Genomic DNA, 25,248 nt, shown 5'->3' on the forward strand with positions numbered 1-25,248 from the left:
AGACTGGGGCTGTGCACACGCGCGTGCAGACATCTCTTGAGCTGTGAGACTGGGGCTGTGCACACGCGCGTGCAGGCATCTCTTGAGCTGTGACACTGGGGCTGTTCACACGCACGTGCAGACATCTCTTGAGCTGTGAGACTGGGCTGTTCACACGCGCATGCAGGCATCTCGAGCTGTGAGACTGGGCTGTTCACACGCGTGAGCAGGCATCTCTTGAGCTGTGAGACTGGGCTGTGCACATGCGCGTGCAGGCATCTCTTGAGCTGTGAGACTGGGGCTGTGCACACGCATGTGCAGGCATCTCTTGAGCTGTGACACTGGGGCTGTGCACACGCGCGTGCAGGCATCTCTTGAGCTGTGACACTGGGGCTGTGCACACGCGCGTGCAGGCATCTCTTGAGCTGTGACACTGGGGCTGTGCACACGCGCGTGCAGACATCTCTTGAGCTGTGACACTGGGGCTGTGCACACGTGTGAGCAGACATCTCTTGAGCTGTGAGACTGGGGCTGTGCACACGCGCGTGCAGGCATCTCTTGAGCTGTGACACTGGGGCTGTGCACACGCGCGTGCAGGCATCTCTTTTGTGCCCCACCTTTGCTCCTTCTGTGTACCCAGGTCCACTCATGTAAGAAGCTGTCTGCACAGCACAGCGCTGCCCTTGGCCAGCTGAGTGGCTGTCCTTGTGGGAGGGGACACATGTGATGCAGTTTGGTTTCTTCTCCAGGAGTGGGGTTCTGCACAGTTGACTGCTTCCAACATGGCTGGTCTTTTACGGATCATTTCTTAGGGGTATTTCATGTTTGTCTGTGTGCTACCAATTAGCAGTTATAAACTTCTTGAGAAGACAGAGGGAGGTAGGTATAAGTTTTGTTTTCTATCATGGAAGGTAGGAGAACATTCCTCTGGTTACTTTGAACATTTTTGTAGTACACACAAATTCCCCTTCTTTCTCCCTTCATGCGGACTGTTGGGGTGACAGGATTGTCACACCTGGCATTCCCATGAATTATAATTTTATATTTGTGTTTGTAGTGTTAGTTTCTGAAGGGCCACAATATACTCATGGCAACATCCTCTCATGTTCTGTAGTCTAATCTTGAAAATGTGTCTAGTGGAAGAGAATTTCCAATACCAAGTAAGTTTGAGAAATGCCTCAGTGTGCATGGTACAACGTGTTGACGTTCGAAAGGCTCTGAGAAATTCTGCCAAGGTGACGTCACTTCACCTTCCTTCAGTTGAAAGTTTCTGCAAATTAGTTAACCACTGATTTCCCTCCCTGCTTTTTCTGTGTCCCGGTGCCCGAGGGCAGAAGCCAGGGTCTGCACCGTGTGCAGGCACCGTCCCACTGAGCGACGTGCCACCTGATTTCTCCTAATAGATGGGCACCTACTTCCGCCCTCTAAAGCGTGCCGCCCCCAGCCAGTGCCTCCTCTGCCAACATGACCACGACTGCGCCTGCAGTGCCAAGGGCTCCCTTCTGGGTTTGCACTCGATCACCTCACCCTGTCCATTGCTGCTGGCTTGCCTGGTGAGCAAGGCCAGCGGAGTGGGAGTGTCGCACAGCTCAGCTTGTCAACACGGCTCTGTTGACTCCTGCGGAGGGAAGGGATTGGGCTATTCTTGAGGAAGGGTGAATGGGCTTCAGGTGTCCTGGTTTCAGCCCAGCCCAGCCCAGCCCAGCCCAGCCCACGCAACCGGCATGCTGACAACAGAACGTCCTACCGCCTCCACAGTTCCACTGCAGCTCTCCAGGTCCTGTAACCCCGGCTGCAGTAGCAACAGAGGCTGTCCTCTCTGGAACCATCCACACCAGGCTGGAGGCAAGCAGGAGGGGCCAAGGGCCCCCAGGAATCAGGGCTGACAGCCTCCCTCACTTTCTCTAGTGATGGCGTTCCCGGCTGCCCCCTGCATGCTCCTCTCCCTGCCCTGTCCCGTGAACAACCATCTGGCCCTCAGAACCTAAGTGACAGGAGCCAGCAGCATCCTCTGTAAGGTGTCCTACCTTTGGCTTGAGGACGCTTGTAGCTTTTGGGGAGAAATCATGGACAATTGCTTCTCAGCTTGTCGGCAGGGTGCCAGAGGCCCCCGCGTGGGGGTCAGGGTCCAAAGGCTGGGTGTGCACGCTCCAGCCCCGCTGGGAGCCAGACTGCTGGGTCGCCTTCTCCTGTCACACCGCCCACTCAGCGTGATGTTTTGGGGAGATTAATACTTCAAGGGGGAAAGGCTTAGTAGCCATTGTGTCTACAAGTGCCAAGATGTGAGAGCCGTCCTGCCACTCTTCTCTTGTAGGAAGTGTTTAGGAAGGAGGCTGGGCTGTAGGTCCCAGGGTGCTGCGGGGGTGCCCAAAGTGGAGGGGCTCATCTCCTGAGATCTAGAAGGACTTGGCAGATGTGGGGAACCCCTGCCTGGTATGTGGGAGTCTTCTTCCAGTGCCTGCATAGCTGCAAACATAGCTGGTGCCCAGATGGCCTTTTCTGTCCTGCCTTTTCCACTCTCTACCTGGGTGCCAGCTGCGCAGACGTGATGCGGGGTAGCAAAGCCCCTGGCAATTTGGGTCACGTAGGGGTGAGGCCCCGTGAGAAAGTAAATCCTTTTGGAAGTCATCCATGGCTCTCAGGTTCAAGTGCTCCTAACACACAGCAGCACCTCCCCCGCAAAAACCCTTCATGCAAACGAGTAGGGAGCAGTCAGCTTGTGCCACTTGCTGCCCGACACATTGCCCACCTTGTTCTCGACCTCACAGCAGCCATGCATTACAGGATGTCTACCTCCCACTCCACAGACGTCGAAACAGAGCCCCACAAAGTGCAGCGGCTTGCCTAAAGTCACATGCCCGTCACAGGAGAGCTGCAGCGAGGCCACCGAAATCCGTGCTATCGCCGTGGGTCCTGAGTTCTCCTGACAGTCCCACCCAGGCACAGGTCTCAGAACTCACTTAGTCTTAATTATGTGCCCCACATGTTTTGTTTGCCACGTGACATTCTTCCTCCGAGATCATGGCTGGCAATAGCCCAGCCCAGGTGCAGAAAAGAAGGAATCTATTGATTAAGAAGAAATGTTAAGGACTGGAAAGATGGCTTAGTGGTTAAGGTACTTGCCTGCAAAACCAAAGGACCCAGGTTCGATTCCCCAGGACCCACGTAAGCCAGATGCACATTGGGGCAAATGCATCTGGCATTTATTTGCAGTGGCTGGGGTCTCTGGTGCACCCATTCTCTCTCTCTCTGCCTCATTCACTCTCCCTTTCTTCTTCAAATAAATAAAAATATTTCTTTAAAAAAAGTACTTCAGTTTCTTTCTATTTCCTGTGAGAAGTTTTAAAGGACATTCTCATTTATTTTTCCTTTTTAAGGATAGTTTACTATACTTGAATGGCAAACTTGCAGAAAAAGTATAGACAGGCGACAATTAAAAACACTTTCAAGGGCTGGGGAAATGGCTTAGAGGTTAAGGCATTTGCCTGTAAAGGACCCAGGTTTGATTCCCCAGGACCCACATAAGCCAGATGCACAAGGTGGCACATGCATCTGGAGTTCTTTTGCAGTGGCTAAAGGCCCTGGCGCATCCATTCTCTCTCTCTATCTGCCTTTCTCCCTCTCCCTCCTTGTCTCTCTCTGTCTCTCAAACACACATGCATTAAAAAAAGAAAGAAAGACATGTTAAAAAAGAAGCACGTTCTACTACAATTAGAGCTTTGTCGAGTTGGTGCCTTTGGGACATGTGCAGCCTGAGTGCAGACTCGGGGTTTTGGAACTTGTATTTCCAGCTTGTTCTGGCTGAGGCCTTCTATGAGATGTACAGTTTTTCTGGCTTCCTGTCTGAGCCAGACAAAGACAAACATTTCCAGCCTTGATGGAAGAGCCTATTACACTTGATATATTCATGTCCTCTCCAAGATGGTAAGAGAAGTCAGGGGAGAGACTGCCGACCATCTCAGTTACTGCGGCTCATACGTTGTTGTGAGGGGACTGTCAGGAAGCCCAAGAGTTGATCTTAACACGTTTTGTTTACTCCCTCATGCTGTAAGGGTTTAGGACTTGAATGAAGGTGGTACTGGGCCTGAGTGGTAGATCAGGAGCTGTCTAGGTTTGGTAGTAATGGACAGGAAGTTTGCTGGTCAGCCACACATCCCAGTAGGTCAGATCAACCTGTTGAGAAATGACATTTTCCATAGTCCAAGCCTGGTCTAGTCACAAAACACTATATTTTGAACAAGCTTGAGGAAGTAAAGAATTTCTGGTTTATATTTTGAGAGAAAGGGCCCATCATGGCACGGGAAGAATGGCAGGAGCACGCAGCTGGCATCACATTTCATATCAGCATGGAGGCAGTAGAGAGAGATCAGGAACCAGGGCCCACCTTCGGTGATACACTTCCTTCAGCAAGGCTCTGCCTCCTGTAAGAAGCCAGTCTTCCTGAGCAGTACCACCAGCTGGAGAGAAAGTGTTCAAAGCACTATAGTCATTATAGATTCATAACTAATCTTAGCTTCCTTTTTTCTCCTAGAATAGTGCTAAGTTATGTAACAGGGTGTTTTTTTATTAAAAGAGAATTCTTCATTGGTTAAAATTTTCACATATGTATTTTTCTATGATTTTAATAATAAATTGAGAAATATCTTTCCCTTAGGGAAAATCTACCCATAGTTTAAAAAACAACTGGGCTGGGCGTGGTGGCACATGCCTTTAATCCCAGCACTCAGGAGGCAGAGGTAGGAGGACTGCCGTGAGTTCAAGGCCACCCTGAGACTACACAGTGAATTCCAGGTCAGCCTAAGCTACAGTGAGACCCTACCTCAAAAAACCAAAAAGAAGGAAAAAAAATTGGGGGTAAGACATTTCAAACTACATTGCCCCATAAATGTCGTATTCTGTCATGTATGTATATAAAGTATGTAAAGTATATGTGAAGAAATCACCATGAAAAAACTAGGGCTAAGGAGATAAACAGAACTCCATGGACACAAAGAGCCTGCTGTGTTCTGGGGCTGGAGCCTGTTTCCTCCCCTGGCTTGAGCTTATGCACTAGGCATAGAGAAGGAAGATACGCTCCTTAGGCAGGCGTGGAGGCTCACACCTGTAATCCCAGCATCTAAGAGTCTGGAGTTACAGATCAGTCTAGTCTAGTACAGACATCCATTCTCAAAGAAAGAAAGATATGGTCCGTTTATGAGTTAGTTTTCTCATTGCTAATGACAAAATACTGGATGAGAAGCTACTTAAGAAAGGAAAGAGTTGTTTTGTCTTGCAGTTTATGTCTGTCATGGCACGAGCGTGAGGCATGTGATCACACAGCATCACCAGTCGGGAAGCAGAGGAGCTGTAGGCCGGGGCTCTGTTTATTCATTTACTACTATTATTCATTTTTATTCTGTTTACTCATTCCAGGACCCCAGCCTATGGGGTGGTGACACCCACATTTAGGGCAAGTCCTCCTTCCTCAAACACTTCTAGATACATTCACCTAGACATACCCAGAGTTATGTTTCCATGGTGATTTTATAAAGGGCCAGATAGTAAGTATCTTTGGCTTTGGGACCATGGTGTCATTTGCAGGCATAGATAATACATGGGTGAAGTGACCATGTGCCAATAAAACTTTATTTACAAAAATAGATGCAGGGAACCGGGTGTGGTGGCACACGCCTGTAATCTCAGCACCTGGGAGGCAGAGGTAGGAGGATCACCATGAGTTCGAGACCACCCTGAGACTACATAGTGAATTCCAGGTCAGCTTGGGCCAGAGCGAAACCCTACCTCGAAAAGCCAAAAAAAAAGAAAAGAGAAGAGAAGAGAAGAGAAGAGAAGAGAAGAGAGAGAGAGAAAGAAAGAAAGAAAGAAAGAAAGAAAGAAAGAAAGAAAGAAAGAAAGAAAGAAAGAAAGAAAGAAAAAAAGAAAGAAAGAAAGAAAGAAAGAAAGATAGATAGATAGATAGATGCAGGACTGCATTTGGCCCTCAGGATGTAGTTTTCTAGCCCTGGAGTTAGCAGAGGAAGGACTTGCAAACAGGTAGGTAGAGTATATTTGGCCAATCTGGGTATGTGTAGTGAACATAGAAAGTTCCGGAAGCATAGAGCAGAGGCCTGGCTCGGGCAGAAGGGAGACCTTTAGTTGCTTAACCTTCCCTGACAGGCATGTGGACTGGACCGTGCTCTCTCATGCCTTTGGGATGTTGCACCTCTTTCTCTCTCTCTTTCACTGACAGCCTGTGTCCGCGCTCTGGAAGAAAAGTGTGAGCAGAGGACACAGCTACCATCCTTGGACTGCCGGGTAATGGGCCCAGGTTTCGGTTGGGCAGGGAGCCTAGGATTTGGTACGTGCTAGGAAGCCGCCTCCCCGGCCCTGAGGTGAAGGTGGTCTTCTCATCCTTGAACTCAGTGCCAAGCCAGGCTGAGGCTCTGTGGGGAGATGGTGAGATCTTTGGCATGACTCAGTCATGGCAGGGCTTGGCAAGGGGTGGTGGTGGGATGCAAGTCTGTGACTGCAGACCACAAAGAGAACTTAAAAGGCCATGTTGGAATATCTGGGGCCGTAGCCTGTGGCAGGAGAAGCCATGATGATTTCCCTTCTCCCTCTGAGCATCAGGGCTGAGCACCAGGTCATGGAATCCTTCCCATTCTGAGGGGTTTCTGGTGTTCCTGGTCCCACACTTGGCACTTTCTGTAATGAGTGCAGGGAGTGCTTGCATGCTAATGTGATAGACCAGGTTTGCCCATGCCCTGTCACACTGCAGGAGACCCTTCCGGAAGCCCTGTTTGAATTGCTCAGGTGGGCGGTGTTCACGACTGAACACCTAAGTCAGCATGCTGGAGGCCTGCATGCGGTTTTCTGGGGGCGCCACTTGCTTCTCTCTTCGGATCCTAGCACTCCAGGGGGGTTGGTTTCACCCTCCTCCGTTCCCACTGCCATTCTTAAGGCCCTATGGGTGACTTGCTCTTAATTTCCTTTCTTTGAGGTAAAGGTCATCAGTACCATGCACATTTCAGATTTGGGGAAGATTCTTCAAGGTTTGGTTAACAGAAGACATTGGTCACCAGCAGTCTTTGCTGCCTTGTGGTGTGTGCATGGCTCCCACAAATGCCTGGGGGCACAGGAGTAATCAGCCGGTGTGCTCTGACCTGAGCACAGGAGCAGTGCATCTGCTTCCTCGAAGGACAAGCCGAGAGAACAGAAAGGCAAGGGGCTCCCTGTATCAGAGTCCCAGACACCCCCACGTCCACCCCACGGAGCGCAGTCAGGAGGCTATCGCCACCCCTAATCCTACCAGAAAGGAGTGGGGGTTGGATTCAGTGAGCTTGAGAAAGCCCCAGCATCAGTGAGACATTGCAGTTTCCACCGCTGTAGTACCGGAGAGGTGCTCCGAGAAAGAGACCAACAGTTCTCAAGGACTCCTGTGGAGAGCTAAGGAGGTGGCTCAGTGGTTAAAGGCACTGGCTTGCAAAGCCTGTGAGCCTGGGTTTGATTCCTTAATGCCCACGTAAAGCCAGATACAGAAAGAATCACATGCACTGGTGTCTACTTACAGAGGCAAGAGACCCTGGCATGTCCATTCACACTCTCACACACAGGCAAATATGATGAAAATATTTTAGGGCTGGAGAAATGGCTTAGTGGTTAAAGGTGCTTGCTGACAAAGTCTGATGCCTTGGGTTCAATTCCCATGTAAAGCCAGATGCATAAAGTGGTGTGTGCATCTGGAGTTCATTTACAATGGTAGGAGGCCATGGCATTGCCCATACCCGACTCTCCTCTGTCTCTCAAATAAATACATTAATAAATATATATTCATTTTTTATTTATTTGAGGGACAGAAGGAGAGAGAATGGGTGCACCAGGGCCTCTAGCCACTGCAAATGAACTCCAGATGCATGTGCCACCTTGTGCATCTGACTTACTTTGATACTGGGGAATCAAACCTGGGTCCTTTGGCTTTGCAGGCAAGTGCCCTAAGCCATATCTCCAGCCCAGTAAATATTTTTTAAACCACCAAAAACAATAAAACCAGATTGAATAAATTTTAATGTAGAAAGCAGAAAATTTAAAAAGCATAAAAATATTTTTACAATAATGATCATTTGGAGAAGGACAAAGCATTGCTTAGGGTTTAGACCAGTTGAAAATGACTGTACTGGTTATAAAAATGTGACCGTGGTGTATTTAAGAAACCTGGCTAGCTTTAATGTTGTGGCTTTGTAGAAGTTCACCTGCAAGAAACTGGGGTGCAGGTCTGCTAAGTGGGGTTCATCTCCCTACTAGCTTACATGTGCCACTCATCTTTGTGTTCCTGCATGTTGGGGGCACCCGTGGAGGGCGAGGGACAACCCCGAGTGTCGGTGCTCCCCTGCACCTTGCTTGAGGTTGGGGTCTCTTGTTCACTGGCGTCTCCTGTCTCCGCCTCCCTCTCTCTCAGGAGGGCAGGGATTGTAGCTTGCTGCTGTGGGGGGGGGTGCGGGCGCACTGCCCACTGAGCAGCCTCCCTCCGTGCTCCCCAGCACACGTCTGCCACAGCTGCCTTCAGCAGGCCGTGCCTAATCTTTTGGCACGAGGTTAAAAGAAAAGAAAAGAATGAAACATAAGTAGTTGCAGTAGCAATTACCAACAACAACAAAGAAAGAAAAAAAACCAGAGAAACAAAACTTGAAAGGAAATTTCCCCAGAGTGCCTGGCAGGGGTGTCCATGATGTCATTCAAGGAAGGTTGCCAGCCTGCCAACTCTACTTGGCACTTGTGTTGGCTACTGTTGACAGTGGATCTCCTAAAATTCGAGGATAAGCTTAGAGGCAAAAAGAAGAGGGAATTTGAGGCTTTTCAAATTAGGCCGTGTATCTTGAATTTTGATGAACTCCATTAGGGGAGGAAAAGAGGAATACGTATTCTAGAATGGAAGCACCAAAGCCACAGAGTGGCCCAGCTTGCCCACACGTACAGACGGTGACCACAGTCCATCGGCTCTCCCAGACTGGCCCACCGAGGCTGCTTTTGTGCAGCTGTGACTAATATTCCTGGGGGAACCTTGCATACACACACATGTGCACACACCGCACACTCATGGTGTGTGCTTGACGTCTCTCTTGCATCGAGTTTAACAACTGCAGAGCAAGCGCATCTGTAGTATATAAAGTAGTGGCCTGCGGAGGCTCCAGAATGCTGTTTTAGAGGAAAAAAAGTGCTGACCCACGTTTCTCTAAACTCCTGCAACCCAGTCAGGAATTTTGTTTCATTTAAGCCTTTGAAATTTGAAGCACCATTATCCCCCCGTAGTATTGTACTGAAACATTTTCTTTCATCACAACAGACTACAGCCAGGCTTGGAACAAGCAACAGGTGAAACCCTTGTGGTCTACGGATGGCATCAAGCTCACATGGGGATCTCCACCTCAAGAGTTGAAACTTTGGGGAAATTTTACATTCTGTTAAATTACATTCCCTAAAAAACACCTTTTGTGTTAGTCAGTGAGCAGTAGCAAAAGTAAAAATTAGGCTATGAAGTTTGTTGCCGTTTTCTTTTCTTCTTTTTAAAATACGTACTTTGAGGCACAGTTGTGCCGTGTTTCCCAGGCTGGCCTTGGACTGCCTCCTCACCCCCTGCCCCACACCCCTGCCAAGCCCAGGGGATCCGCCTGCCTCAGCCAACAAGTAGCTGGGGCTTTATGTGAGCTCCACCACATTGAGTCCTGAGGGGTTTTTGTTTGTTTATTTTTTTGAGGTGGGGTCTTACCCAGGCTTATCTGGAATTCACTATGGAGTCTCAGGCTGGCCTCGAACTCACAGTGGTCCTCCTACTGCTGCCTCCCGAGTGCTGGGATTAAAGGCGTGCACCACCACGTCTGGCCTTTGTTTTTGTTTTTGTTTTTTAATTGATACAAGCATTTTCAAAAGCAAGCTTTCTCACATGTATCCCAAGCTGGCCTCAGACTGCATGTAGCCTGAAGATGACCTTGAATTGTTAGGCACCATCTCTGCCAGCTTTATGTGAAATCGGGGATTTGAACTCAGAGCTTTGTGCTAAGCAAAAGCACTCCATCAACTGAGCCACATCCCCAAAGTTCCTGCTTGTTTTAGATTGTATTAAAATTCATATTCTAAAAAATGGGGAACATAGTCCTTTGTTGGTTTGTTTTATAATGACTTTGTTTCTCCCTTGTCATGCCTCCACTTCTGAATGTTTTCCTCACTTTAGACTTCGTTGATAAATCACAGAAAGTTTCAGAACTAAAACTCAGTCCCAACTCTAGCATCTTGCTCCCAACAGTTTGGAATGTCTTCTAGTCTTTTCTTACGGCATTTCATTCTGAGGCTACATCACATCATGAGAGATTTCCTCAGTTGTTAAGTATCTAAAGCAAAAACAATACATACATACATATATATATAGATAGATATATAAATATATCTATCTATCTATATATATATATTTGAGACAGGGCCACACTGGCTCAGGCTGGCTTTGAGGTATATAGCTGCTGAACATGACCATAGGCTTTTACGGTTTTTCGAGGTAAGCTCTCGCTCTAGCCCAGGTTGACCTGGGATTCACTGTGTAGTCTCAGGGTGGCCTCAAACTCAGGACAATCCTCCTACCTCTGCCTCCGAGTGCTAGGATTAAAGGTGTACACCACCACGCCCTGCTAAAGCAAATTTTTTAATGGTTGTGTGGTATCCTGGATGTTTACCTATGACTTCATGTTTTGCTTTTACAAGTTGACATGGGAGGTTGCATAGGGACCTCTGTGGGGCAGCTCTGATTATTTCCTTGGGAAAAGTTACTAAAATAAATACATAAAATATAATAGAAAAATAGAGGGCTGGAGGGATTGCATAATGGTTAAGACATTTGCCTGCAAAGCCAAAGGACCCAGGTTCAGTTCCCCAGGACCCACATTACCCAGATGCACAAAGGGGTCACACACATCTGGAGTTGGTTTGTAGCAGCTAGAGGCCCTGGCACGCCCATTCTCTCTCTGTCCCTCTTTTTCTGTCAAATTAATTAATTAATTAAAATAAAATATATTTTTTTAAAGAAACCGCTAGGGTAAAGAGTAGACACTGTGCATGTTGGTAAATTACTTCCAGAAAAAAATGGCGTGTGTCCAGCCTCCTGGTGCCAGTCTACATTTTCTTGTCTTTCCTTCAGCTTCAGAAAATCTAAAAACAAATTTGAAAACCGAAATATTATATTTAGATTTTCATTCGTGGAATCCAATATCTCCTCAGTGGTTTCCTCCTCTTTCTTTCTAGTTAGATGTGCTGGGGTGGGGGCGGGGACGTCGTGCATTTTAGCTACGCACTCCGTCAGGGAGCCGTCTCCCGAGTGGTCTCCGGGTAGCAACCACATAGATATGCTCAACAAATTTATGCGTCTATGATTTTGTTTATGATATTTCTGATACATAGAAATTTTAAATAATAACTAACATTCTTTTTTTTTTAATTTAATTTATTAGTTTTCTTTTCAGCAAATACAGGCAGTTTGGTACCATTGTTTAGGCTTATCTATGATCTACCCCCTCCATTGGACCCTCCTTGTTGATGTAAATGGATCATGCATTGTGGAGTTAGCCCCCAGTTATTGGTATGATAAATGTCTCTGCAAATCATGACCCAACATGTGACTCTGACATTCTTTCCGCCCCCTCTTCCACAAAATTTCCCTGAGCCATGTTGGGTTCATTTTTGGTCTGCTTCAGTGATGAGGTGTTGGGGGCCTCTGAGGCTCTGGCTCTCTGATTTGGTAGGAGTTGATTTTTCCAGTTCACAGGAAAACATCACCCTTGCTTGTTTCGCCAATTGTCCTTAGTTTCAGTTGGGCCCCTTTTGAGGTATGTTGGGGCAACTCTCTCCTTAGGATCTGCATCTATCTGAAAAAGAGAAGCAGATTCTCCAACAGAGAGTAAGTTAGCACCCGGAAAATTGAGATAACACTTTTTTGATAGAGAGTTTGATAGGTGTAGGCCCTCTTGTACCCCATGATTGATGGTAGCTTGATATTGTAGAGTGGGCTTGTGTTTGGGTATGGTTCTGACTTGTTTCCCAGCTCCAGCTAAGGGTCTTGTACCACTGAGTGGATCAGTTAGCCAAATCAAGAGCAGTTGGTTCCTCACCATGGCTGTGTGCCACTATTGTATTTGTGTGGGCATCACATCAGGTTATTTGTTGCTAATTAGGTTAGACAATGAGTTGCTTGGACAGATATTGGTCATTTACCCCAGTTGCCCATGTAGCACCTTCTGGCACTAGACACGCTGACTGTCTGGGGACTGACTCTCTCCTGGCTTCCAGCCATGCTGTTCCATTTTACGTGTCAGCTGCGTATGGAGTCTTCAGCAATAGGGTCTTATCACTGACCTTCGGTGGGTCATCAAGTACTCTGACAGAAGTCTGTCACTCTAACATTCATTTTTAAAAGCAGTAATAGTTAAACTGTTCTAAGATCTACAGCTATTTCTTCAGGTCATTCTCCTCCCCCATTTATTTTCATCCATAGATATACCAGCTCCGTCGTCATATAAGTAATTATTTTCTTATGATTTTTTAAGGTTCTTGTTTGCAATTTTATCAGAGGATTCATTGTTATTGAAAATTGTTTTCCCTGCCTCCCAATTATTTTCTACCTTCTTTAGAAATTTAATGTGTCATTGACTAGTTCTCTAATGAGTCATTTTAAATCATTGCTTTAAAATAATAAAGGTTGTGTTTCTTGCATTCTGTCTTTATAATACTTAGCTACAAAGTAGCCTGCAGATTTTCCATAACCTTTGCCTGATTACTTTTGGTTTTTAAATAGAACACATGGCAACCAGCATGCCAAGTGTGGTGGATCACAGACACAAGTCTTGGGATCATTTGTCTTGCCCTTCAGTTTCAGGTGACATCACACAAGTGCTCCTGATGGGAGGATCATGGCAGAGAAGGCAGTGACATGGGGCTAAGAAGGCAGTGATGTGGGCTAAGGCATGACCTCTTTTGATCTTGTTAAACCTGCTGATGGGCTGCTAGCATGGGCATTAGAGGAGTGTTCTCATTTTCTCTAGGGAATGGATTTGGGGGGAGCAGAGTTAATGCCATGATATACCAGTTCAGGGAAGGGGCTCAACTTGACAATATCAAGAACTGCTGTGGGTGTCTCAGGAGAGCGGGTTTGAATGCAGGATACTGTGCCTGTTGAGAGCTGGGGACTGTGGACTGGGCCTCTGGGAGGATTCCCAGCACAGCACCCTACAAGTGTCTCACACGCAAGCCTGGGAATTAGGAAGTCACTATCTCCAGTGACTGACTGGAACACTTCCTTTGCCACTGCCCAAGCTGTACGTTTCACGACCTCCAGACCTGCCTGGCAGACAGGACGTCCCTAGCCAGCGCCTCTGGCCATTCTTCTCATTCAAGTCAGCCCAGAAACCAGAACTAGGTTAAACATTGAGAGTTATTTTGGAGTGTGCACTTAATTATCAGACCCTAAATCATATTTGAAACCTTAGTAAGGGAGTCTGGACATGTTATTTTTAGCCTTCAACCTACACTACAGAAACACACACCAGGAGGAGGCTGCTATCTCAGGTGTCCAGTGAGCACCTACCCCTCCCTCTAGAGGGGAGGACGGCCCCGGCCAGGGAGCACGGGGCGGTATGTTCAAACTGTGTGTGTGAAAGGTTTGTACCTTTCTGCTGACACTGGAATTGATTGGATGGGATGAAGACAGAGGGTAAGGAGAGAGAGACTACCAAGATAATGTCAGGGACAGTAAGTCCCAATCATGGACTTGTCAGATTTTTAAACCATCTTTAAAAAGAATTGTACATAATTTTAGCTTCCTGAATAGCCAGTTGCCATATTCTTATCTTTAGCAACATGAACAAAGTTGAGAGCCAGGCAGCAGTCTTCATATATCTAAAATTCTTGAGGCAGGCTATTAAAAAAAATAAACAAAAACCACTGTCAGGACATGTTTATTTCCTGGTACAAGTTTTGTCCCTACCAGAAGACATTGAACAAGGGAGTCAGCTCAGTGTATTCCCCCAGTTCCTGCCACCCCCAAGCCCATGGAATGTGCTTCCAGGGTGGGCCCCCAGGGTTGCAAGGGTGTTGTTTTAGGTGGATCCCCAGGCATGAGTAACCCTTATCTTCCTACCCGCTGGGCCCTCCCAGGCACAGTGCTTGTTGACTTAGATAAACTCTCCCTCTTGAGAAGGATGCAGGGCACAGGGGGCTCCTTGCGTTACATTCCCTGCCCCACTCCCAAGGCGGGTGGGCCCCCTCAAGCCAACCTACTGGTCCTTCTACCAGGCTTCCTTTCCTTGCTGGCTGTGAGGGGCTCGGCCTTCCTCCACGGCTTTAAATTTCCACTCTGGTGTTGTCGATTGACATGGACGGTGTTGTGGTGACTGCTGAACACAGGAGGTGGTCACAGTGGGATGGCAGTCACCCCAGGCCCAGTGCAGTAATTGCTCGGCTGGCATCAGTGCTGGCTGTTTCCTCCTCTCTCCTCGATGCTTGTGTTAAAATCTCCTCTCTCTGGCCATTTAACATAAGCATAATGTGCCCTTTTGCATCATTTAACCTCAAGTAAACTCATCAATGGGATGTCTTGGTTGAGACGTGAAAGTATTTAAAAGCAGGGTGAATGAAAGAGGCGGCAGCTGGTGTCTCTCCCTGGCAGGAGCTTGGGTCAGGCTGGGTCTGTTGCCAACAGTGTGTCACGCTGAGGCCGACACAAGCGCAGCGTTCCCAGGAGATGAACAGGCACAGGTGTGTAAGCGCCTCTACCCCAGGATGCATAAACTGAGTCAGGCTAAAAGAACACATACATTTGGTTGGCAGTAAGGCTGTAGCTCTCACTTTAAGACCAAATGTGCCTTCCTAAAGTTGAAAAGGTATTTATCATTGAAAATACATTTTCTGAAGCTGGAGAGATTGCTTAATGGTTAAGCGCTTGCCTGTGAAGCCTAAAGACCCTGGTTCGAGGCTTGATTCCCCAGGACCCACATAAGCCAGATGTACAAGGTGGCGCATGCATCTGGAGGTCATTTGCAGTGGCTGGAGGTCTTGGTGCACCCATTCTCTCTCTATCGGCCTCTTTCTCTCTGTCACTCTCAAATAAACATAAATAAATAAAAATTTACAAAATAAAGAATTATCATGGGTGTTTTAAAAAAAAAAACAAGAAAACACATTTTTCTACAGACAGTGTATCTGTGAATGTTGACTTCCCAGGCTGGCCTTGGAGAGCCCGTCACCGTCTTGGAACTTGACACTTCCCTTACAGGACAGAGGCAGAAAAAGTCACGTGTACATTTTGTGCAGTACTCCATTATCTGTTAATTTCTTCCTCTCAGGGTGGGATTGGAGCTGGCCCGGGCCTTGGGGTTCATGGGTTGTCCACACCATGGTACGGGAGGGCAGGGCAGGATCTGGAGGTGTCAGCCAGGTGGGGGGTTCAGGCTCACTTGGATAGCTGTCAGGGCACACTGCCATACTTTCCTGAAAACGTTATCACTCAGCATGTCTAGGATAAGGCTTAGGAACCTGCAGTTCTTGATTGTTCCCCAGTGATGTTGATGTTGGGTTCCCTGTGGTTTGGTAGCATTTTGAGACCCTCTAGAGTCATTGGAGAAGGAAGCCTCCCTCAAAAGAATGTGGACCAGAGCTCGAGGTACAGTCCTTGCTACCTGCAGTGCCCACAGCCTTAGACACAGGAGAAACTCTTAACAGGCTCCAGACCATCCCCTGGCCAGGCCCCTGTGGCCCCTGATGACCTCTCTCCTTCCCTTCCTCCGGCAGGGAGGGGAGGAGGTCACTTTCCTGGGTCTGGAAAACTGGAATCAGCCATGGGGGCATCAGGTGTCCCAGTGCGTCCAGGGCAGCAGGGACAACAATGTGACAGGCGGCCCCTTCCCACCCCTACCAACCACGCGCCTTTCTCTGCTCGTGTTGATGTAGACTGTGGCCTCCCCAGGCCCCATAGCTGGTGTCCCCAAGGGCTCCACTAGGGTCTCCAGAAGGTTGGAAACACTCAGGGCCAGAGGTACAAGGCTCCTCGACATTATTCTGTGGGTCTCCCCTTGGCAGTGACCTTGAGGAGAAGATACCCAGGAAGATAACGCTGAGATCAGGTCCCAGCCCTGGGCCTTCTCCCCTCCACCCTCACCCTACCTGCCTCTGCCTCCCAAGCACCTCTCATTCTGGTGTCCCCAGATTCCTATTGATGGAGCATCTCTCCAGCGCCTTCTGCCACCCTAGCCGGCACACCACACATCCACTGACCTGGGATTGAAAGCCCCAACCAGAAAAGTTAGCAAGAATGTTTGTCTACCACCAACGGTGAGCCCTGCAGGTTTTGTAGAACCTTCCAGTGGCTCTCTAATCAGTTGTCCCTCTGACCCAGAAGTAAGCTGTGTGTGAGTGCTCCACTGCTTCTATGAAGAGAATAATTGAAGATCATTTTCATTTTTTGTATTAAGTGATTAAAGTTAGTTTTACAAAATAGTTTCATTTTCCCTGATTGTCTTTGTCACTGGTAACACAGCACAATGCAGAGAAATGCAAGAACATTTGAGAAAAAACATAAACATGTTCATATCTCAACATTCTACGCTAACTCCTGTCTCGCTTTTTAAGACTACGCTTTAGGGAGTTTATTAGGTAAAAATGTAAAATTGCTAGTTATTTCCCCACGCTGTTCTAACACCTCCTGGGGAAAGTTGGCAGGGCAGTCCCATCCTGGGTGTTGGCGCAGCTGTGGGCTGGGAAGGGGCTGGCCACCAGGGGTGCCCATCTCCTTGCCTTGTCCCCACCCTTCGTTTCCTGTGGCAGTTGGTACAGAAGGAACGCATGCCCCAGGTTGCGCGTAGCTCTTCTTGCAGACATAGATAATCCATTAGGGGCTGAAAATTGCGTTCCATTTTGTAAGCAAATTATGGTTCTGTTAGATTTTCAACAGCCTTAATTGTGAGGTTTTTTGTTTTTGTTTTTGGGTTTGTTTTTTTTTTTTTGGCTTTTTGAGGTAGGGTCTCACTCTACCCCAGGCTGACCTGGAATACACTATAGAGTCCCAGGATGGCCTCAAACTCATGGCAATCTTCCTACCTCTACTTCCCAAGTGCTGGGATTAAAGGCATGTGCCACCACGCCCGGCTTCATTGTGAGGTTTTAAATAGTATGTGTGACATGGCCCCACTGGCAGTGCCGTGATCCTTTTGCAGGGTTATTGTATTGTCCTTGTGATTGTGACTAGCTCTGTGTATGTGTCTCTCTGATTTGTTTTCTGTCTGCCCCTCTCCAGTGGGATCTTGTGTGTGATAACGCCTGGAAAGTCCATATCGCCAAGTTCTCCTTACTGGTTGGATTAATCTTTGGTTACCTAATAACTGGATGCATTGCCGACTGGTGAGTACCACCGCGCCTGCCACACAGACCCTTGGAAGGCAGAGTAGGCCTTTGCTGGCTAAAGAGGAGTGGTCAGTGTGCCTTTGCTATGCCCGGCATGGGTGGCAGAACTGAAAGCAGACGCTGCCACCTGGCAAATGCAGAGCCAAAGAGAATTGGCCACTGGGCATAATAGACGGCGGGAGGGAAGATTGAAGTTCGGTGCCAGGCCAGCCTGTGGACTGCGGACCCAGCTTCTGGTGGCGCTCCGGGAGCTTAGGTGTAGTGCTCCGTGGCTGGGTGCCGAATGGGTTGATGTACAAACTGCATTAAAAATGAGGGAGCTAGGTGACGTGGCACACACCCATTACCCCTCTGGTCAGAGGATTACTTGAGTCCGAGAGTTGAGGCCAGGCCGAGCCAGCCATACAGCAGAACTCCGTCTTATAAAAATGAGCAGTGGAGGAAGAGGAGTTGAAAGAGCCTTCATCCACATGAGTGAGCAAGGCAGTGCTGAGTGGCATCCGCAAAGGTCACCACATCTCAGACAGTCCTCGGCTTGTTAGGAGCTGCCTCTGTGCCAGACCAGAGAGAAGAGGAGGAGGAGGAGGATGCAAGATAATTACATCTGAGTAATAGGTAGATTTTTTTACGACAACGGAAGGTAGTGACTGGACATGAGAAAGAAAACATTTTGGGTGGGTGAGGAGAGGTGGCTGCCAGAAAGGAGAAGGTGGTTGCAGAGGACATGGAAGCGGGTGGGACGGAGACCAGGAGGGGAGGATGGAGGCTGTGCCGTTAATGGTGATAGTGGCACCACCAGCGCCTGATGCCTGCCGGGTGCCAGGTGCCAGGCGTTGAACTAGCCCATCCTCACCATACCCCCATCGGGCAGGTCTGCTCCACTGCCAGTAGGTGCTGTTCTGACTGTTTGCACATCACTGAAGCACCAGAGCACCGAGGCCTAGGCCATCCCTGAGGTCGCTCAACTTTAAATTGGAAGGTCAGGATTTGACACCAGCCACCCTAGGAAGACCTGCTCCTCCAGAAGTGTGCCGTGGCACTTTTATTGAAAGTGATCTGGGCTCACAAGAGCATGGGGTGCTGTGTCCCAGCAGGGAGACAGTTGCACAATGTAATGGACTGCCCAAGGGCAGGGGGTGGCATGGCTGTCCTCCCTTCCACTCTCAAAGGGATCTCTTGTGCATGATTCATCATGTCCTGAGCCTGTTGACGTAGCGAAGGCCACGAATGTCGTGGAACAAACTGTGCGCCTTCTCGGTGCCTGGCGTGCCCTGCTTAGCCATGAAAGCTGGTGTGAGCAAGAGCCAGGGTCATGGGTACAGCATAGGGGTCTAAGGCCACCTTAAAGTGGCAGAACTCTCCTTCCTCAAGCTCATGTCTATCTGGGATTCCTTGTACGAATAAACATGATTTCCTGGGAGCCTGGAATCTGCTAAGTCACTATTTCTGATGCTTCCTACGGACACGGTTCCTGCGTTCTGCCCCTTGAGGACAGGGAGTAGGCTTTTATTTAACCAAATGCTAGGGTTCCTAGGTTTTCAGCATGAGCCATACAGATTCAATAGCTACTACTTCCCAAAAAACTTCATTGAAAGAAAATACAAAGACATATTAACTGAATCCATGTCTCCTTTCAGAAGAATGCAGGCTTGATAAAGCTTATAGTGTCCTGGTTTAGTAAGTGAGTTAACACAAAAGTGAGCGAGGGCTTTGATTAATAAAGCTTGCATGTACATTACACACACACACATATACCCGTCAGCCTCTTTGATCAGACATTGGCCTGGGGACAAAGGACTGAGGAGTCTGAACTCTCACTAGAAGTCTGATGCTGCAAACCCTCTCCTCAGCAGTTGTTTTCCAAGGGATCGGATTTTGCATAGCAGTGGCTTGGGGGATTTTGGATGGCCTTCTGTTTCAATTTGGAAGTTTGGTATTTTCCAACCCCATCCCCCCCCAAGTTGTTTTTGGCATTTATTCCCTGCCTTGCCTTAAATGAGGAAATCACCTCATGTAAGAAACTCTAGATTGCAGTTCCAGGGATGCTTGGGTAAGCTTTCTAAGGTTGCAGTGAGCATGGACAGACATTAAGCTACCTTCCTTAAACAGTTATGTTCTAAACCTAGGTTTGGGGTTGGGGGTGGTTAGCATGTTAGCTGATATGCTCGGGAGAAACACAGCTCCCTTCCCCTCCATGTGACCTGTGTTTGTAACGGTACTCACTGCTTCACTGGGAACCCTTTGCTCGTGGCTAAGTGAGAGCGTGAGGGGGGTGGGGAAGTGGGAACACAGCTGCAGACCCCCCAGGAAGAAGGGGGTACCTCATATGTTGGTCTCTGCAGGGTTTAAAGGGCTCCCTCACCAGGTCCCCTCCACACAAGTGCTTTCCTGAGATCCATGAGTGACTCTGTCCCCTCCAGTCCGTGTTCTTAGAAACTGCAGTATAGAATACTGTTTCTTGCAGGGTCTCTTCCACATTGCTTGCTTCTTTATAAACATTTTCTGTATTAAAAATCTCTTCTGTGCTGGGCATTGTGGCGCACGCCTTTAATCCCAGCACTCGGGAGGCAGAGGTAGGAGGATCATCATGAGTTCCAGGCCACCCTGAGACTACATCATGAATTCCAGGTCAGCCTGGGCTAGAGCAAGACACTACCACAAAAAAAAACCCTCTTACGCTTGCGTCATTGGACTGGGACATGTTTCCCTGAGACCCCAAGTCAGTTCCCTGTGACTGCTGTCACCATTCTCTATATGGTCAGGGGCTTTAACACAAATGAATCCTCCTTCAGTTCTGTAGTTCACAACCAGGGTGTCACTGGGATGCAGCCAGGGTGTCCACAGAGCAGAGCGCCTTCCTGCAGACTTAGGGAGCAGCAATTCCTTGCCTGCTGTGGTTCCTGGAGGCCACCTGTTGGCTGGGCTCATGGCCCTTGCCCCCATTTTCAGAGCCAGTGATGGTGAATCAAGCTTCCCCACACTACCCTCTTTGGAATTAAATTTGACCTCCCCCATGAAAAGCCACTTCATTCAAGGTCCTTAGCCTGAATGCCATTTGTAGAGTCCCTTTTATAAAGGAACATTAAAAAAAAAAAAAAAAAAAGCTGGGCATGGTGGTGCATGCCTATAATCCCAGCACCTGGGAGGCAGAGGTAGGATCACTGTGAGTTTGAGACCACCCTAAGACTACATAGTGAATTCCAGGTCAGCCTGAGCTAGAATGAGACCCTACCCTGAAAAACAAACAAACAAAAAGAAAAGGTCACAGATTCTGAGGATTAGGAGGGGATATCTTTGAAAGTCAGTGATTTGCCATAAATCTTAAGAATAAAGGCTTTTTATCTGCTCTCAGTCACCTCTGAGTGGAATTCTCATTGAGGAGTAACTCAGGCCAAAGCCTCAAGGCTGGTAACTAGCACGTAGTGAACACGTGTGCTTTTCACACTTGATACCAGCCCTACAGGCACTAACAGGACCATTGGAACAAGCCTGGGCTTTCCCAAGATCACGTAGCTCAGAAGGGGTGTGAGCCTGGATTCAGAACCAAGGCACCCCAACCCCAGGATGGTGTGTGCCCCACAGTGCCTAGTGATGGTCATGACTCACTGGTTTTAGTGATTGTTTGAGGTGAAGGGTCTTAGAATGGTTCCTACTAGATTAAAAACAAAGTCAAGGATCTTTTCTTAAAGAGTATCAGAATAGTGAGAACTGTGTTTGGGCCTCAGGAATGTGAGATGCAGGAAGGATTCGAGTGTGGTGATAGATATTTTTAATCACAGGACATGAGGAAGTTGGAGGCAGAAAGATCTCAAGTTTGAGGCCAGCCTGGGCTAAACAGCGTTTTGGCAAGGCTGGGCTCTGTAGAAAGACCCCACCTCAAACAACAGAAAGAAACGAAGCGTGAGGGTAGAGGCCATTAGGGTGGGGTTTGTGTCCAATCCAGCATGTCCATTTATGAACATTCTCCCTAACTTTGCAAAATGAAGCCCTTGTCCCATTGCTCAGGGGAGGGAGGGACCCAGGATTAAACACGCTTAGGCTTTTCTGTCTTCCTCCATTGCGAGGACAAGTAAGCCATGTTTTAAATGTGTGTCCGTAAGTGAGGTGGGTAAGAACAAAATCATCGGATGGGGTCTTTCCTGGTCAGGGCCTTGTGACCACAGCACCAAACACAGGACACGAGGGCTACAATGTCCAGACAGGATCATGGGCTTGCTTTGAAGTGGAGCCCACGGATTGGCCTCATAGGACCAGCGTGACTGGAGGAGGTGGGGGAACCTCAGGAGGTCCCCAATGCAGACCTGCTGTTCCTCCCACCTTTGCCTAACGTCGCATCCGTCAGCTGTGCGGGGCAGGGCTACGCCTTACTGGAAAGGACTTCTCTTTTTAAAGAGCTTTAGTGAGAGATAAAAGCTATGCCATGAAACTCACCCGCCTGACGTGCACGACTCGGTGAGTGTGACCTGTGCATGGTGGTGTGCCCACCGTTCATGCTGACGGTCAAGCATTTGTGTCAGCCGCTGAGGACCGTGAGGTGTGTCGCAAGCGTCCCTTCTCCTTCGCACCCCAGTCCCGGGAAGCAGCGAGTTTATCTTTTGATTTACTCCTTGCCTTTTCCAGGCACCTCACTTGAATGTCAATACCCTGTCTTAAGTCTGGATAGGACAGTTAAAGTGGTGTTTGGGGCGCCAGACCTGGGTGTCTGCCCCTCCCCCTTCCCCTGGCAAATAGCATCTGCCGTGCCCCAGTGACTCCACGGAGTGTCCTTCCAGGCCCAGCCAGGTGGGTTAAATATTAATTTGATGGCAAGCTGTTTCATCACTGTTTGTAATGAGCTAAGGAAGAGAAAGGCAGGAGGTTGGGGGGCTGGGAACTAGTGGTTTTCCCATTCCCATGAACCACCCCCCAAGCGCATTGGCCCCTAGTGGTCATCACTCTTGCATTGGCCAGCTCTGTGTCCACTACCCTCTCCTGTGGGCTCCACTATGCCTACTTCCAGTTCAAGCTGTCTATTGGGGTGTGTGATCCTTTAAAAATTCCATCTTGTGGCCAGGCGTGGTGGTGCATGCCTTTAGTCCCAGCACTTGGGAGGCAGAGGTAGGAGGATTGCTGTGAGTTTGAGGCTACCCTGAGACTCCTTATTTAATTCCAGGTCAGCCTGGACCACAGTGAGACCCTACTTCGAAAAAAAAAATCCATATTGTGCTGGGCGTGGTGGCACACGCCTTTAGTCCCAGCACTTGGGAGGCAGAGGTAGGAGGATCACCATGAGTTCGAGGCCACCCTGAGACTACATAGTGAATTCCAGGTCAGCCTGAGCTAAAGTGAGCCTCTACTTCGGGAAAAAAAAAAAAAATCCCTATAGTTATCTAGCTGCAGCAAATGGCAGCCAGCCCAGCCTGGGCTGCGTGGGTCACGACCAGAGCAGGAAGCACAGGCTTCTGTCCGTGCCATGCTGGCGTTCAGACCCGCTCAAAGGTCAGGGTTTCTTGAGACATTATCCTGGGCGTGTCAGGGTTTGTGTTTGGGGAGTTGTTACTGTTTCTGTTTCCCTCGCCTTGAACCATCCCTGTTAATACACAGAGATAGAGTTGGCAGCAGGCATCGGGGCCACATCTCTGTTCTCTGTCCTACTAGCTGTTTGATCACCTGCTGTCTTAGCTTCACCATAAGGGGACTGGGCTACATGTCCTCCAGGGGACAGGGGCTGGGCCATAACTTCATCAAGTGGGTCTGGAAGGGATGAAGACATTCAGCCGTGTTCATCCTCACGGGTGTGGCGTGCCTGCTGCACACTGGGTCTCAGCTGCTGTCACCGTCACTAACCTTGACTCCTCACCTTCTGCTCTTCACACGCAGGGTTGGCCGGCGGCCTGTGCTGCTGTGCTCCGTCGTCTTCATTCTGGTCTTTGGACTGACTGTGGCACTGTCAGTGAATGTGACGATGCTCAGCACACTCAGGTTCTTCGAGGGATTTTGCCTGGCTGGAATCATTCTCACCTTGTATGCATTACGTGAGTAGGAGCCATCACAACTAGCCATTTAAACCTGAGCCAGAATACGGCGGCTGGGGAGGGTCTCGTGGCTGCTGTGCTTACTGCTTGCTTGGAGGTGCCAGCTTGCAGAGCACAACCTTTGTCAGGCCTCGGGGTTGTGAGAGCGGGCTCGAGGCAGTGCCACGCCCGTGCGCTCAGCCCTTCCCTCCAGCGTGGGCTCAGCGCATGTCAGAGGATGTGCAAGTTTCCGTGACGTCTTGGAGAAGGTGGGGATTGGCCCAAGCGGATGCAGAGGGGCTTGTTTCCCCTAGACCTTTCTACAATGGCACTCGGCACTCCCACAGTCAGGGCTTCACTGGTTCGAATCCTCATGGTGTACGAGACGGATAAGTGGCAAGAGTCCGTAGTGTTTGCTCTGTGTCATAGAATGAGGAGAGTTTTCTGTGGCGCGGCACACGCTTACTGTCTCTGTTGTCTCTGCTGTCAGATGTGGATGTGTTTTGTGTATTTGTAGTTGATTTTCTAGAAGTCAACCACTTCCCCACCAGGGGAGGAGAAGGGACACTTGTGGCAGAGCTGTTTCCCTCACTAAGCTCATACTTCAGCCACAACGTGGGAAAGTCTGCTGGGAGCTCAGGATGGTAATTAATGGTATGTTTTGGCTTTCCCTCTCATCTGACTGCATGAGTACAAATCAGGTCTACATTGGGTAGTAATCTACAGCAAGATAAAATAAAAGTGGGTCTAGCTTTCTTAAATTTGCATAGTAACTCCCTTAGGTCACTTTAATTCCTGCTCCACTGGCAGTATCATCAGTTCATGATCCTGTACTTTTAGACACAAAGTAGAAATGGGCACAAGGACATTCTTTTGCGTGCAAAGCCTTGTCACCCTCTTCTACCACTGAGCCCAGTTGTTTCTTAGGAGCCTGCTTGTCTAGTTTGTCATTGGTTTGTAGTACTTGTCACTTGAACTCTTTCGAGGAGTATGTGACAACACCGTACATCTAGATGAGTTTTGTTTCTTTAAAGAACTAACATGGTCCAGCCATTGTGGAAATCAGTGTGGAGGTTCCTAAAACAGCTAAAGATTGATCTACCATATGACCCAGCTATAGCGCTCCTAGGCATATATCCAAAGGACTCATCTCATTTCCTTAGAAGTACGTGCTCAACCATGTTTATTGCTGCTCAATTTATAATAGCTGGGAAATGGAACCAGCCTAGATGTCCCTCAACTGAAGAGTGGATAATGAAGATGTGGCACATTTAACAATGGAGTTCTACTCAGTGGTAAAGAAAAATGAAGTTATGAAATTTGCAGAAAAATGGATGGACCTGGAAAGAATTATACTAAGTGAGGTAACCCAGGCCCAGAAAGCCAAGCACCACATGTTCTCTCTCATATGTGGATCCTAGCTACAGATGATTGGGCTTCTGCGTGAGAATGAAAATACTTGGTAGCAGAGGCCAGTAAATTAAAAAGGAGACATAAAGGATAGAGAAAGGAAGGGAGGAGGATACTTAATAGGTTGATATTGTATATATGTAATTACAATGATTGTAATTGGGAAGTAATATGATGGAGAATGGAATTTCAAATGGGAAAGTGTGGGGGTGGGGAAGGAGGGAATTACCATGGGATATATTTTATAATCATGGAAAATGTTAATAAAAATTAAAAAATAAAAAAAAAAGAACTAACATGGGTTGGGCATGGTGCACGCCTTTAATCCCCACACTTGGGAGGCAGAGATAGGAGGATCGCCAAGGGTTTGAGGCCATCCTAAGACTATATAGTAAATTCCAGGTTGGCCTGGGCTAGAGCAAGACCCTACCTGGAAAAAGAAGAAGAAGATAGAAAAAGA

At 48.3% G+C, this 25,248-nt stretch overlaps 1 protein-coding gene across 1 annotated transcript in view; it reads left to right on the forward strand.

Annotated features, from left to right (window-relative positions):
* Slc22a23 (solute carrier family 22 member 23) overlaps positions 1-25,248 on the forward strand; it is a 169,481-nt gene that overhangs the window by 26,575 nt on the left and 117,658 nt on the right. Inside the window, exons 2-3 of the mRNA XM_045136494.1 lie at positions 17,279-17,382; positions 23,245-23,399. Of these exons, the coding sequence (XP_044992429.1) occupies positions 17,279-17,382; positions 23,245-23,399 (259 nt within the window). The remainder of the gene's footprint in view (positions 1-17,278; positions 17,383-23,244; positions 23,400-25,248) is intronic.

The sequence above is a fragment of the Jaculus jaculus genome, chromosome 17 (genome assembly GCF_020740685.1).
Source record: "Jaculus jaculus isolate mJacJac1 chromosome 17, mJacJac1.mat.Y.cur, whole genome shotgun sequence".
In the NCBI taxonomy this organism is placed as follows: domain Eukaryota; kingdom Metazoa; phylum Chordata; class Mammalia; order Rodentia; family Dipodidae; genus Jaculus; species Jaculus jaculus.